At 33.0% G+C, this 16,013-nt stretch overlaps 1 protein-coding gene across 3 annotated transcripts; it reads right to left on the reverse strand.

Moving 5' to 3' along the window:
• Positions 1–4,208: 4,208 nt before the first annotated feature.
• LOC112499709 (leucine carboxyl methyltransferase 1 homolog) lies at positions 4,209–15,149 on the reverse strand. Of its 3 annotated transcripts, none has more exons than XM_025103040.1 (14): positions 15,008–15,149; positions 13,761–13,849; positions 13,531–13,670; positions 11,210–11,257; positions 10,670–10,751; positions 10,469–10,516; positions 9,674–9,773; positions 8,463–8,583; positions 7,992–8,039; positions 7,395–7,478; positions 7,114–7,178; positions 6,006–6,057; positions 4,798–4,836; positions 4,209–4,651 (listed from the first exon to the last, which is right to left on the reverse strand). In XM_025103040.1, the coding sequence occupies exons 1-14, from the start codon at positions 15,088–15,090 to the stop codon at positions 4,580–4,582; spliced, it is 1,071 nt and encodes a 356-aa protein (XP_024958808.1). In that variant the 5' UTR covers positions 15,091–15,149; the 3' UTR covers positions 4,209–4,579. The 3 variants fall into 3 exon arrangements, with proteins under 3 accessions (XP_024958808.1, XP_024958807.1, XP_024958810.1); XM_025103039.1 differs by having other exon boundaries at positions 10,469–10,549; XM_025103042.1 differs by lacking the exon at positions 10,469–10,516 and having other exon boundaries at positions 15,008–15,148.
• Positions 15,150–16,013: the final 864 nt, after the last annotated feature.

A 16,013-nucleotide genomic window follows, 5' to 3' on the forward strand; every position in this document is an offset into this window, starting at 1 on the left:
TGTGTGTGTGTGTGTGTGTGTGTGTGTATGTGTGTGTGTAGAGAATGTTTCAAATGTAACCCATCAAATTTGTACAACCAATACAACCCAATCAATTGAAATATTTATAAAAATGATGAGAGTTTATTTATTATGATTTGAATATTTATGAAAGATAACTAAGGTTAATTGATTATGATCAATACTTTATATTAGAAAAGAATTAAAACTTTTATGAAATCACGTATTTATCAAATTAAATAGACGATTAAGATTAAGTTGTATTGATTGTACAAATGTAAAGGGTTGCATAATAACTCATCCCCTCTCTCTCTCTCTCTCTCTCTTTCTCTCTCTCTCTCTCTCTCTCTATATATATATATATATATATATATATATTATAAGATTATAAAAAATTCATATATAACTTATCAACTTTCACTTTTCTATGTTAATTTTAATTTATATATTTTGTTAACCTATTAAAAGACAATTAAAACATAAATATAATTTTGTACTATAATTAAAAAAAGTGTAATGTAACATATATTAAGAGATGATGCCATTAATATGTATCTTCTAAATCGTTCAGATGCAAGTGTTGTTTGGTAAAACAAAATGTAGCCTCTTAATTGTATCAAAATCCTCTGAACGATTCCTTATCACGGGTAAGAAGTTGTTACCTCTTAATAGTTTCATTAAGAGGTAACTTCTAAATAGTTAAGAGATCAATCTTGTTTGACAATTTTTTTATTTTGCCTCTTAATGATTTTCTATCTTGAGTCTCTCTTAATAATTCAGTGCCTTAATTTCGTTATAATGAATTACCAAACAATTATATTTCATTTTGCACTGTATCATGAGAGCCTTCTAATCATTTTTGCACCATACCGTTCAGCAACTACCAAATGGTTTGAGAAACCAACTTTTTCCACGTTTATCCTTCCAATATTGGTCTCCGTCAAGTCTATCGCCTCCAAAAAGCTTCCCATACCGATCTCCCCCAGGATTGCTATCCGATCTCCTCCCACGGTATCGTCGATCTCTAATCTCCGTCGAGCTCTCAGGTATCTCTCTCCTCTCTGTTTTCGTTTGTGTGTCTGTGCTTTTGTTTATCATCGATGTCAATGGTCGATTTCTGTATCTGTCAATGGTCGATTTCTGCTCTCTGTTGTCGAATTTTTGTTTATTGAAACACCGATTTCTGTTTTTGTTTACTGAAACCTTCAAAACACCGATTACAGTGATGTTTACTGAAACCTTCAAAACAGAACTTGATTTGGACCTTCAAACACTGATTTAAGATTTTTTTGATTTCTGTTTATTGATATATTATACATGATTTCTGTTCATTCGGAACTATATCATACATAAGTTTAAAATGGTAATTTGTCCGGCCATTTAGACGGCTACCAAACAACTTAATTTCATGCTCCACTAATATCATACAAAGCCTCTTAAACATTCTGATCACCTAACCATTCTGCATCAAACCGTTCAGCAACTATCAATTAGCTCCTCAGTTTTATAAAATGTAACATTAAATAATAAATAGCAAATTGGTTTGGTATATAAAACCAATATTGAGGACGAGGATTAAAAATCGCTGGGATGAGGATGTGATTATATTCTCCGGTGGGATGAGAATGTAACATTAAATAATAAATAGCAATATAAATTGGTTTTTAATTATATGTTTAAAAGTATCTGAAAAATAATCTAAAGATAATAATGTAATGAGATAATCAAAAATTAAACTTATTAATACAAAAACTTGTATAAAAATTTACAAGAAGCAAAAAATAAAACAAACTTAAAAAAAATTTATTTTATAACGATAATTTAAATTTTGTCATAATCTTTTTTTTATTAACCTGGATATCCAATCCGTTATGCAAGCCGATTAATCTCAAGAAACCCGGAGTCAACCTCCGTGGGCACAAAGAAATTTTTATTCCTTCTTGGATTTGAACCTGAGACCTCTAGACACTTTTGATCTTTGGAGACGAAGCTCAAACCAATCAGATAACAACCTTTTATGTTTTATAAATTTATCAAAAGAAAAAAAAATTATTAAAAAACATTAAAAATAAGAAATTACAAAAAATTGTATATAAGAACACGGGTTCTTGTTCAAGCACCTGGATTCTAATAGAATCTATGACTAGACAATAACTTCTGTCTCACAATGAAGGTTCTTATAAAAACCTCCATTATGGATGCTCTTAAGTCAATGTTTTTAAATCGTAGTTTAAATATAGATTGTAAAAGTACAATTTAAAATGACAGTTTGTGACGAGAAGTTAAATTTTGACTTTTGGGCGCGTTTGGTTTGATGAAATGTCTTTAAAAGATTTGTAATCATGGAAGGAGCTCGATATGGAAGTATTGGAACAAATTGAAGGAATTTAGATTTTTTTTGATTAATTTGGATATCCAACCCGTTAATTCTAGAACGACCACCTGTTTTGCAGATAGGTCGGAGTCACCGCATTTGAATCTCTGTGGCCACAAGGGAGATTTTTTTTTGGTACGTAAGATTTAAAATAAAAATTGAATTTTATTATTTATAGATGTTTAAAAAATAAATTCTAAAAATAATTAAATTATTTTCTATTAAAAAATGTTTTAACATATTTTAAAAAAAATCTATGAAATAACAACTATCTCACGGGATCTCGAAATCCAATGTTTGTGGGATTTTAATGGTTTTAATTCAGGTTTTCCTTTCAACCAAACGTAAAATTAAAATGAAATTTAGTTTGAAATCCCTCCAAAACCTATTAAATCCCACAAACCAAACATACGATCTGGTAATAATTGAAGAGATTTGAAATTGAATTTTATTCCAATCGTGTATTTAAAATCCAACAAAAATTGGTGGTTTTTCATAGAATTTGCTTATAAAATTGTCCTGAAATATCATAAAAATATTTATTTAATAAAAAATAATTTAATTATTTTTGTAATTTATTTTTCACTTACTTTTTATTTAAATCAAATACAATACAATCCCTATTGATATTTTGGGTTTTTATATTCTATGATAAATTAGAAGGGTACTCGTATAATGCAACGAAATATATATTAATTTTAATGTTTTATTTTTTTAGTCTTTGTTGATATTATAATACGAATTTATGTAGTTGTGAACAAACAATAATGTTTTTTTAAATATAAATTTGAAGATATCATAAAAATTAAAAAATATATACAAAAGTCTCATTTTTTTAATAGTTTCTTTAATTCAAATTTTGTATTATAATTTAATTTAGGTTTAATAACAAAGTAATTTGTTTTTGGTTTAAAAATATAATTTTTATAAAGATAATAACTAAATTTCTGTTTAAACTCAATAATTATCCTAATTATATTTTAGATATATTTAAAACAAAAAATTTATTCTATTTTTAATTATATTATCTACAGTTAGTTACACGAATTCAAATATGAAACTTAATAAATTGTATTTATACATAATTTATTTGTAATCTTGAATTTTAAGTAATATACATCAATATGTAGTGTTTCATGTATAAAAGATGGTTTTTAAGAGTTTTTGTCAAATGCTTTATAATATAGTATAGATAAAACAACCTCTATTTTAATCCTTGAAAACAAATACGCCCTGCTAGAAAAAAAAAAGAAGCAAAATTTCAACCATTTTACCAAATTTAAAACCAACTTTAAAGAAGAAATTTAGACGACAATCGGTGAAATCGTTGATGCTAAACTGGTTTATTTCTTGATATTTAGCTCTTCAATTTGTTTTAGTTATCTTAACAGATAAAAATGAACGAGAGAACCACAAGAGTGGTGCCTGATTGGTTTGAGCTTGGCTCCAAAGATCAAAAGTACCAGAAGGTCCCAGGTTCAAATCTAAGAAGAAATAAAAATCCCCTTGTGGCCACAGAGGTTCAAATGCGGTGACTCCGGGCTATCTGCAAAGCAGGTGGTCGCCCTGAGATTAGTCGGCTCGCATAGCAGATTGGATATCCAGGTTAATAAAAAAAAATGAACGAGAGATACACAGTTTAGCTCGCTTAGATGGCCATGACGCTAGTACTGTATATGCGTTCCAAAGGATGACATCGTACCCTTTTTATAGGATATTCCCTAGCATACACTAGATCCAAAGTAACACAATTCTTCCAACTTTAATCAAGAGATTGAATCTTGCTTGCAAGGCAAACCAACATAAATTTTTCAGACTCTGACTCAAAAAGTATAAAAAGACAAAAAATAAGTCTGAAAAACAAAATAAATGAATCCAGAATTTAAAAGACCAACAACTTACTGAAACCAACCATGATAAGTCCTACTCCTACTCACTCCCTATCAAGACAAAAACCCCAACACACTACAAGGGAAGGGACCCACAATGTCTTTTATGACAAAACCTATAACAAAAGAATCTTTTTTTTAACCCTAAATAATCCAGAATTACACAAGATTTTGGTATCAAGCTTTTTACCCATTTGGGAATTTTGGTAGTTCTTGGTTATCACGTGCCACTCACATGACATATATATATATATATATATATATATATAAGTAACTAGTTACCCAATCTTATTACAAATATGAGCAGATGCAAAGCTCATGGAGATGCTGTTGTAGATGCAACAGTCACAGGCTGGTCTTTAGGGAAACCAAAATCCTCGAACATGCCCTGAAACAAAAATTTCCAAAACCGAACTGAATCTTGATGGGTTCATGCTCTTTTAGGGTATCAATCATTCGGTGTTATGGTTTATGGTTCAAATGCAAGCTCAATTTAAGAGATAGAGTATAAGTGTGAGTATATGCAAAACATACCATGGCATCGTTGATAGCATAAGTGACACAGTAGTGTTCCTGAAAACCAAATTCGGAGACGACAATCAGTATTATTGATGTCAGATAAAACTACAAGTTCTTTTACCCTCATCTTGTTAAAATTGCAACGTTTAACAAGACACGTATTTCAATAAACCAAACCAAACCAAAGCCAGGATATCCACCCAAAGGTAGGGTCCGGAGGCTAGAATGTATGCAGATCTTAACTTTGTCTCGAGAGACAGGAGAACTGTTTTCAAAGAGAACCCCGGCTTGTGAAAAAGGTAGATGTTCAATGTAAACGTTAAACTATCTGTCCATTGTCCTCAAATGGTGACAAATGGATATATGTTTGTGTGTGTGTGTATATATATATATATATATATATAGAGAGAGAGAGAGAGAGGTGGCTTCATTTACAAACCCAACCATTAGTGCAAACCATACAAACCAATTATACGAGATATTTATAGAAATTATTTATTATCCACATATTTATAGAAGATTATCAGAGTTAATTTATTATTGTCAATGCTTTCTCTCTCTCTCTCTCTATATATATATATACAGACGTAATCACTATTTGAGGACAATGGATATATAGTTTAACGTTTAGAGAGAGAGAGTGCATTGACAATAATAAATGAACTCTGATAATCTTCCATAAATATGCAGATAATAAATAATTTCTATACATATCTCATATAATTGGTTTGTATGGTTTGCACTAATGGTTGGATTTGTAAATATAGCCACCTCTCTCTCTCTATATATATGTGTGTATATATATATATATATACGCTTATAACGTTAATGGTAAAAAAATGAAATGTTTCAATATTCATCGGTTGGAGCTAATACTATATTGGTTGCATCAATCATAGAAAAATGTACGGTAGTTTTGACCCAATACACATTTCAAGTACGAATTTGACTTCTGAAAGTCAAATCCTCTCTAAATTTCTTATCATCTTAAGCATTGTACAAGTTATGCACCTAATTTCTTTTCTGATTAATAATTTTTTTAAATGTAGCTGTTGATTTCTTCTTCAAATGGAATTAAATCAAAATCAAAATCAAATTTGTTTGTAGTTAGTTTGGCATTCACCTTTAAACACAGACTCTGTTTTCCAATGATCAAAGAAGAGAATACAGAAGATAATTGCCTTTTATCCTATATTTAGCAGCGGAAAATATAAAGAACTTGCCTGCATCATGTACCATTCTTCAAACTCGTCAAACAACTCCAATCGTTCAATCCTGATAAAACAAACATAACATTTTATGAGCAATATAAAGAAAGAGTGAAACGAAATAACCAAAAGCTTCTGAAAGATGTTCCATTTCCGAACAACTAGATTTGAGAGCAAGATATTACAGATTAATAAAGATATGTGCACTTTCACAAGCATTATTCATCCCATGATCCAAAGCGACCACACATATGAAGCACCAATATTTGATTTATAATGCTGAATTTGCACCAGATGTGAATTGGATGCGGGTGTGGCCGGACTGATAAGCCCAAGGGGAGGAGGCATCGTCTTTATCCTATTTCTTCTTCCTACAAGCTGAACCTGACACTATAAAATACCCTTTTCTGATCTGTGACACATCTACTTGGACTATGTGAAGATTATCAAGGGCTCCTTACTACCAGCTTACTGCCTCTTACCAGGTAAGAGGCGCTTACCTGGTCAGAGATGTTGATGCCTAGTTGCCTACCACTCTCCTCTGTACTGGCCCAAGATGTTGACCTGGTAAGCTAAGGAAGGGACTCTTAGGTGCCGCTTACAAACACAAGTTGGGTAAGTGCTAACCGGGTAAAAAGAGCCTTTCATTCCTCACCGGGTCAGCATCTTGGTCAAAGTTATTTGTCGGTCAGAGTGTATGATAAACAACCTCACCTCTTACCAGGGTAAGCGTCCTCTTACCTAGTAAGAGGCGATCAACAATTAGTAATGGCCCTTTCTCGGTCAGTGCCCACTCTTGCCGGTTCGCGCTTAACCAATTTGTGTTGGTTCAGCCCCTAAGGCAACTATTCAATCATATCCTAAGGGTGCGTTTCGTGTCCAGACAGGAGAGGACATAACAGTTTCACAATAAACAGTTTCACAACTCTCGCATGTGTCTACGAGACGAGAAAGTTCCGTCTCAAGCCAAGACATTGCTTCCTTTGATTCCATAGATCATGCAGATGTACATTTAGACTACCGATTTCTATTTTAGGGAGAGATAGCCCAGCATGAGCTACACCAGGATTTACAATTCATTTACCTTTTTTAATAAAATAAAAAAGATCCAGAAACCAAATACCTTTGTCGTTCTTGAGATTCAATGAAGCTAGTATATATCTTCAGCATATCCCACGCAACAGCTCTCTGAAACTCATCATAACTATGATTTAAGATACAAGAGAGCAATAAAAGTAGAAGAGACATATTTTTGTTTTTAGTTGCATACTCCATGGAGGATTGGCCCTTCTGGTGCCGCTAATGCCACATCAAAACGGCCCAAGCAGAAGCAAGCTTGGCCAAATTGGTTCTTCCCTCTTGGTATCATGAAATAAATGGTGAGATCCTATATCGAAACCATACCTGCCAACCCTGGTCAAGGAAAAGTTTTTCCTTTGCATGTAGTGTTGGTGTAGCATAAATGCCTAATAGTCCACAGCCTCGACTCTAAGAAAAAAAAACATATACAAATTGACATCAAGGTCTTCCCAGAAGTTAATTGTTGTTTACGTTCAACACCAACTTTTTTGTAAGTGCTGTGATTGTTACAAGTTTAACGTAGTTAAACAGCTTTCTTTTAAAATATTAAAGATCCCATATTGATGACCTCTTTGACATATCACATCCATTTGCTTTAAAGGGGGAACACATACTCTCCTGACCCATAAAGACTGCAACAATTACCATTTTGGAATATCAAATATTTAATTGCAGTGTTTCCTTTTTTGAAACTTTCAAGCTAATAATACCTGTTTGTCCATAGTCATCATTAAAAATATTGATGTTATTGATTTTGGTCAACAAGATTTCCCCTATTTTCTCATTGCTGAAGGGTAATTAGACATTTAATCAATAGTTGAGCACTTGCTCTAATGAACCATGTGTCCAGTTAAAACTTGCAATTTCTATGAGCATTTTTAGAGCCAATTTTAAGAGGAAAAGTAATAGAACCCATATTACCTCCAAGTTTCTGATCATTTGCTGCCCAAACGCATCATACGGAAGAATCTGGTGTTGCAAGAAAATAGAATATGATGACATATTGAAAGCAAATATATTATCTAAGAAAATAGGATTAGTATAGTATTCTAGCATCATTGGCATCCCACAAGATAAAGGAGTAAACAGAATATAAAGGAAACTGTTTTTCAACAGAAGTGGAAGACTATACAATTCACATTGTTTCATAGTAATCACAACAACTCTAGGGCATCCCATGAAAATTGCTTTTTCTCCTTTTTTATGAGATTTAAAGCTAAATTTACTTGTTTCTCCATAGCCATCATCACAAATTATTGATGCTATTGATTTTGTTTGCAAGATTTCTTTATATTGATTAAAGGGTAGTTGAACTATTTTGAAGAACGTGTAGAGAGAAAAGATGCATTTTCATGGGATGGAGGGAGTATAATGATTAAAAAACACAAGTACCTGCTCATATAAGAAAAATATTGATGTAGAAAATGCTCTAGAAGCCCATTCAACAATAGCACGGCTTGGGTCAGGATCCAAGTATATTAACACACATTCTGCAATTATAAATGTTGGCAAGCTGATGGTAACATTAGTAAGAAGCAGCTTAATTGATTCCTGCAAGCATCATTCTTAAGAACATGTGAAATAAAAATGACAAAACATAATACTCCCTTCCCAAGTAATTGGGAAATTAAAGACAAAAGGATCTTGTAGACTATACATATGCCTTTTATAAAATGAAGGGCAAATAGGTAACTTCAGCTTAAAAATTCAACAAAAGAGAATGCTCAAATTCATGTACAACATCCGATATTAGAAATTGTTGCAATTTTTATGTGATAGAGGGAGTACGATGTAATGCCTGCTCAAAAAAGGCAAATTTCCAAGCGTAGTGGTATAGGTAAACATAAATCTTATAGCCTTAAACCTATGGTTAGATTTATGGCAAAACTATGCATAAACAAGCTTATTAAGGTTAGAGTTAATTACATTTTTCGGCCCTGTGGTTTGGTGAAAAGTTTGGATTTCGTCCCTATGGTTTAAGAATTATGGAGTCTTCCCTGCATTTTTTGATTTTGCTTCTGATTTTGTCCCTGAACCTAACGGCCGTTAGAGGGGCCCGTTAAGTGACCATACGTGCTAAGCATGTGAGGGCAATTTGGTCATTTTACCTATTTCTTTTTTAATTTCTTTGATGTACAAGTTTGGAATGCATTAAACACTTAAAAACATGAAGAAGGAAGGGGGGAGGGGAGGGGGTAATTATTTTAGCTTTTTTAAACCCTAAATCCATCAAACACTTCAACATATGCAGTCCAAAACTTGTACATTATAAATAATGATAAAAGTGATCAAATTGCCCTCACGTGAGGTGTATGTCAGGAAGAGTGTACTTAATGGATTCAGTCAACGACCATTAGGGCCAGGGACCAAATCCAAAGTTTTCACCAAACCACAAGGACAAAACATATGATGCATATTATTGTGACTACCAGACGCTGTGAATTAAAATTGTGAAAGGCGTGCTGCCCGTTCTAGCATGGTAATAGAAAGTTGGATAAGCAGAAGTAAACATCTACCACCTAATATCCAAAAATTAGTAACTTCAACTTTCTAAATTAAGATAACTATAATTTCAAGCATGAGAAACCAACAGATGCGCATACCTTGGATCCATATGAGCTAATATAAGGTCATTCAAGCTTTGTATGTCCCTCAAATCGATGGGAAGAAGTTTGTAATGATCACTGATTACTTCTCCTTTCTCTGCAGAATTGCAGATCCCAACTTAATGACATTAAAATTTTGGATAATTTAGGCAGAACAAGTGTTTCTCGAGCTTTTGTGCACAATATTTACACATCAAATTAAAAGCCTCTTAGTTTGTTTGAATTAACATGTCAAATTAAGAGCTCTAAATTATATTTTAGGACTTAGTTCCCTCTATTATGAAGAATATAAAATATGTCAAGATTCTAGACCTTGAACACAACCCATCAAAGTTTATAGCTTGTCAAACATACATTTTCCTAAACGAATCTTTATGCATCAAGTCCCTAGATGTCTTAGAGACTTCCACAAGGAGCATCATTTAGGCTTACAGAATACACTTTTGAGCCTCTAGAAACTCATTGAAACTAGACCTCAAGTTCGAGATGCATAATATCTAAAGACTACGAGAGGTTGTTTACTACCTGCTTACCAAGCCCCTCTTACCAGTCCATGATGTTGACCTGGTAGGCTAAGGGAGGGAGTTTTACTCGGTCAGTGATTACTGCTGACCCATTACCCAATTTTGTTGGTAAACGACCCCTACGCTTCTATCTGGTTATATCATTTTCTTAATTCTCCAATTTTTGGGTCCCATCTTCATTTCTCTTCACATCAAGTAATGGATCCTCACACGCCATATTGATGGGACCATAAAGATGGAAATGTTAAATGACCAGATTGAACTGTACCTGAGAGAACTGATCTCTGATCCCCCAAATTGTGGAAGCATTCCTGGACTTGATCATTGACATGAAAAAGCAAGCTATAGGCTATGGTAGACTATCTAAGTATCTTCTTATCATTTTCAAAATTTATTCTATGAAGACGTTGGTAAATTGAAGAGCAATAAAAAAGAGTTACATGTAGCCTCATCATGAAGGGAAGATTACCTCGGCAGATTGATGCAGATTCACTAATTTTTACCCTTAACTGGGCAGAAGTGTCAATAATGGTCGCCTTCTTACAAGTCACCTAATTGCATTACAAGTTATAATGTTAATCCTTATATGAAAAAGATATACAAGGGTTATGGGGGGGGGGGGGGCAGAAAGAGTACCCCCAACATTGCTATGCAGCTAAGATGTCATGAAGCTAGCCTAGAACGCAACCGGTCTAGCAGTTCTAGCTAGCTCAAGTCTTATTTGCCGACTTGCAAAACATTTGAGTCTCATTTATAGATAATCAATAAAATCCCACCATACCAACAATCTCTAGATTACCTAGAGAAATAGGTAAAAGAAATTTCCATCCAAGATTTAAAGTCTTTGTGAAATAACACTGATGAGAAGAAAAAAGAAGGTGTTAAGAAACCCTCCTGGCCCAACCCTAGACACTCTAAGATGCTTTTTCAAACCTGCTCCCATTTCTGCACATTACGTCACATATAAGCTAGCACCTAAAATGGAACAAATAGTTTCTCAATTTCTCACCTCCTTGAAATCCAATTCAACGTACAAATGTGGTGCCTTCCCTTCATCCTGCCAATGATTTAAATTTAAGTATATAAGAATAATAACAGAACTGTTTAAGCATACTTCAAACCAAAAAAGCACATTCTGTAGTGGCCACCCTGTGGAAGAACATCAAACTTATTTTTGTGTTCCCATTCATATGATGTGAGAAGAAATGAAGATTTGATTGTAGGTCTCATTTACTTGGCATGAGGAGGACTGAAAATAGGATCCGGAAATATAGGAGAAATGGTATTAATGGATGGAACCTTAGTGTCTGATTGCATGCGTAGTTTACTGCATTTGGGCCATCAATGAAATTGTAAGTAATGCTTGTTCTTTGCATGGACAATAGAAATAGCAAGAATGCAAATCGACAAATGTGCAAATTGGATAGTTTTACCAAGTGAAAATCAAAGTATTCTGATGGCATAATAGTGATGGTTATACCAAACAATAATCGTCTATTACTCTATACCCTTAAATAGATTATGCTTATTGCCCATCTGAGATTGTGCAAGTGATTTGAGACTTCATCAGGATAACCTACAAACCATTCATTAGACTTCATATTTTTTCAATGATGTTTTGATTTAAAATAATAACATTTTAAGCCCATATAAAGTATACGAAGAAAGCTGACATCCAATCCTTTGCATCCAATTTCTGTCAGATTCCAACATTGAGCAATAAGCATTACAATAACAAGAAACCTGTTACCCCAAACTTTTTATGGGTCGTCTAAGTAGATAAAGAACTCATTGCTTTCTTTTTGGAGATTAACAAGCACTCTTAAATAATCAAAGCATTAGAGTGATTGATCAATGCTTACAGATCTCTTTCTGAATTTAAAGCACAACCAAAATCTTAGATATCCCCTAGTCCCGTTACCAAGTTTTTCCATTATATAAGCACAGATGTTACAAAGTCAAAGTCATCCTGGCTACCCTTATTCTTCCAACGTTTTTATATCAAGGGGTTGGACAACTAAGTTCAAATATTAAACATCACTAATAACTAAAACAAGACAACAGAGAATAGGAAAAGAAAATTCCTTTCAAGGAAAGCGAAGGACTAGCTATAGTGAAAGAACGCAGCTGAAGGAGTATTTTTGAAAGAAAAAATAAAAATAAAAAGTCATTAGATTCCTCTAATACCAAGTAAAAGAAATTCCGACCACTGCACTACAAACCCATTAATTTATTGACTGTACTTCACATTCCGACCGCTTTTGTCCCTTAGAAAATGTAAATTTCAAAGAACTAGTGGACGATAAGTAGCCGAAGCATAAGGTAAAATGGCCAAATAAGTATGTTTAATAATAAAGCGAGAAAATATTAACTCAGTAATACAAGGACCAAGCAAATACATTTTGTAAGTACATTATGAAGTTGTTGCCCAAAACCAAACAGAATAGCAAGGGATTCAATGAACTCCTGAAAGTCGCTTTGGAGAGTAAAAACAATTACAATGTTGTATCCAAGGTGTATCACGTAAAGGAATCAGTTATTTATTAAAAGAAAAAGATATCATAACAGATTTGCCCCAGAGGATCTAATAAGTAATAGGTCTCGCAACTGTGTTTCAGAAGCCTTTTCAGGTTTCAGCACACTAACAAGGAAATTAGAAGGGTACTTACGTAACTGCAGGAAAGAGGTAACTATATATGTAGACAAAGGTTCGAGAGACATGCATTAGCATTATAAATGAAGCAAGTGAAGATACAAGTACAACTACGGGTAGGCATTTTAAATCATCTCGATCCAACCATAAGCCCCATATGTCCATATCAGAGTTCATGTGCAGATAAATCCACCTTTTCATCTAGACATGAATAAAATAAAACAAAAACAAAAAACACATGTATTGGCATTTGGCTCTAAGGGGCTGTTTACTTGCGGCTTAATTAGACTTATTGGTCTATCTGACTTATTCGCACAGCTAGAAATAGTGTGTTGTCCCCATTCAGCTACAAAAATAACACCCCTACCCCTTATTTAAAGCATCGCCTCCTTCTCAAATGAGACGCCCCATCGTCAACCTCTTTATGATTTTTTGTTTTGATGTTCAAATAATTAATATTGGAGGGTAAATCGGTCATTTATGTTATTCAGACTGTTGGTTCAGATAAAAAAAGTAAACAACAACACTCATTTATCCAGACAGACAAATTTATCCGGACAGACAAATTTATCCATACAGGACTTAATAAAAAATTTAGTAAACAGCCCCTAAGCAATCTTACCTTTTTGAACATGAAGAAATAAAATAGATATCTCAAATCGCAAGAAATGACACACCTGCAACTGAAAGTATGTTGTATCAAACCCAGCTCCCAGAGACAAAATTTGCTTCTTTACATGACCTTCATTTGATTTTGGCTCACTATTCAGAAATTGAAAGAGAAGCTTCCGGAAAGTAGCCCAACGAGCAAAGTAACCTTAAGAAGTCAAACATAGGTGTAACAAACAAGAACTAAATCAAAAACAAGTTATAGAACCTCTAGTTTCTGGTAGCAAATAAAACATACCACGATTTATTATTGGAGATCTCCTCACAGGCCTCCTTACAAATAAATGTACGTAGTCATCTTTGATGTATCCTTTCTTGACACAAGACCTTTCAGCCATACATAGAAAAAATTAATATTGTTGTCAAAAAAATTTATAAAATGGATGCATTACCAAATGTTAATCACTAATGATGCTTGTTTTCTAAACGGGTTTGGATCATAAAATGCCAATGACAATCATAGGAAGAGATATGGTAATTATCGAGTCGACACCAAAGATAAATCAAGTCAAAAAATTTGAATGCATAAATTCAATATAATCAACATCTCTTCATGCAAGCTGAAAAAGTTGAGATTAATGGTAACTCTCTTTCCTCGCCTAGTGGCATCGACTTACTGTAGTCTTCATGCTTCAAGAAAGTTGTCATCAAATCCAAGCTAAGACCCCAAAATGTTAATAGCATCAATTTTTAATCCAAAAAATTCTAGCTGTTTTAACGATGAGCTTAGAATTTCTTTAATAGCCAGACTTGTAATTTTGTTAAAAGCAATCCACTATTCTTTTCTTCTTTTTTTTGGATTAACCTCGATATCCAACCCACTATGCCGAGCCGACTAACCCTAGGGCGACCACCTGCTTTGTGGGTAGCCCGGAGTCACCGCATTTGAACCTTCGTGGCCACAAGGGATTTTTATTCCTCCTTGAATTCGAACCTGGGACCTCCAGACACTTTTGACCTTTGGAGCCCAAGCTCAAGCCAATCAAGCACCACACTACCCTTGTGGTTAGCAAGCCACTATTCTTGCAGAAATGCATTAAGCAAACACTTGCAAGAATGAGAACTTGGGACAAAAAGATGTCGTATATAATCCTAATTTTTTACATTACAGTTTCATAAATTGGCTAAAATCCCTCATTGTTACCTGTGTCTTCTTTTTTGCTTATTCCTAACAATGATATTCATTTGCAACAAATGAAAAAAGTAAATCAATCATTTAACTAATAGTCTTACACTTCCATTGTATTATGTTTTACATTTTGCCCACGATTATTTAAGTTTTACGATTGTTTGAATTTAGGGTTCAGTTTGCACTATTTCAACATTTAACAGCAATTATCATTTCAATCAATGCCCAGTGTACGAACATGCGATAAACCCTAATTCAAAATCAGACTCAACATCCTAATTACGCAAGGTTTACTTCGAAAACCCATAAAATGAAAAGCCATAAAATTTAGGGGAAATAATACGAGGGTTACGTACAATTTACTGGCGGAAGCATCGTCGTTTGTTGCTTGAACAGCTGCTTTGTTGCTACGCGAATCTCCTCCCATAGATTTCTCCATTTTTCTTCTTGAACTCGAAGATTCGGTTGCAGCGGTGAAAAAAATACAAAGGAAACTTGTTATTGTTTTTACCAAAAGATTCCTTAGAATCCACTTTGATTTATGTCCAGCTTTAATCGCTCAGGATGTAATAAGGGTGTTTGAGATTGGTTATAAAAACTCCTTTATAATTTATTTCAGTTTGGTATCGGTGATAAACTGTTTTATAGTGTTTGGATAAGAAAAAAACTGTTTATATCGATGTCAGACCGGTAATAAGCTGTTTTTAATAAGTTAATTATTTCTGACTTATGAAAAACTGTTTATTATCAGTTTATAATTTTAACCTTGTTTTATTTAACTCCGATTTAATACCACATAAGTTAATAAACACTTTTACGAAAAAAACATAAATTGTTTTAAATAAACAATTTCAAACAACCCCTAAATTATAATAAAATAATTATTTTTATAACAAAATATAACATTATAAAGCTTTCGCTAAAACAAATAAAATGATACCAAAAGAAAAAGTTTATGTAGCTCTCAATTTTTATTTTTATCCATTTTCTACATTATTTTTTATTATTAATATACAATAAATGACATAAATTTAATAAAAATATAGAAACCGAATAAAAATAATATTTTGAGTATAGTAAAATCGAAATTTAAAAAGCATAAATTACAATAAATAAAATTTAAAGAATGAATCAAATGCAAAAAAAAGACCTATTTGATATTTAAGAAGAGAATTAAGTTTTATTTTGAGGTCATATTTGTAAAATATAAATCTTTTTTCAATGCCTGTTCCACTTAGTTCTTATCTGTTCCATATAAAAGTTCTGACAAACATGAAACAAGAATCCTTATTCCATTTTGTCATGTCTTGTCTAGTGTATCAAACATACCCTTAAAAAACCACTAAAGAATCGGTCTTTTGG

The sequence above is a fragment of the Cynara cardunculus genome, assembly GCF_001531365.2.
Source record: "Cynara cardunculus var. scolymus isolate 2C chromosome LG 16, CcrdV1, whole genome shotgun sequence".
Lineage (NCBI taxonomy): Eukaryota > Viridiplantae > Streptophyta > Magnoliopsida > Asterales > Asteraceae > Cynara > Cynara cardunculus.

Bases quoted from the DNA above. Each gene is read 5' to 3' on its own strand.
- LOC112499709 (XM_025103039.1), bottom strand. From the start codon at position 15,090: ATGGAGAAATCTATGGGAGGAGATTCGCGTAGCAACAAAGCAGCTGTT. The intron at 9,774-10,468 runs GTACAGTTCAAT...GCAATTCTGCAG, and splicing joins TCAGAGATCAGTTCTCTCAG to AGAAAGGAGAAGTAATCAGT. The intron at 6,058-7,113 runs GTATTTGGTTTC...TTGTTTTATCAG, and splicing joins GAATCTCAAGAACGACAAAG to GATTGAACGATTGGAGTTGT.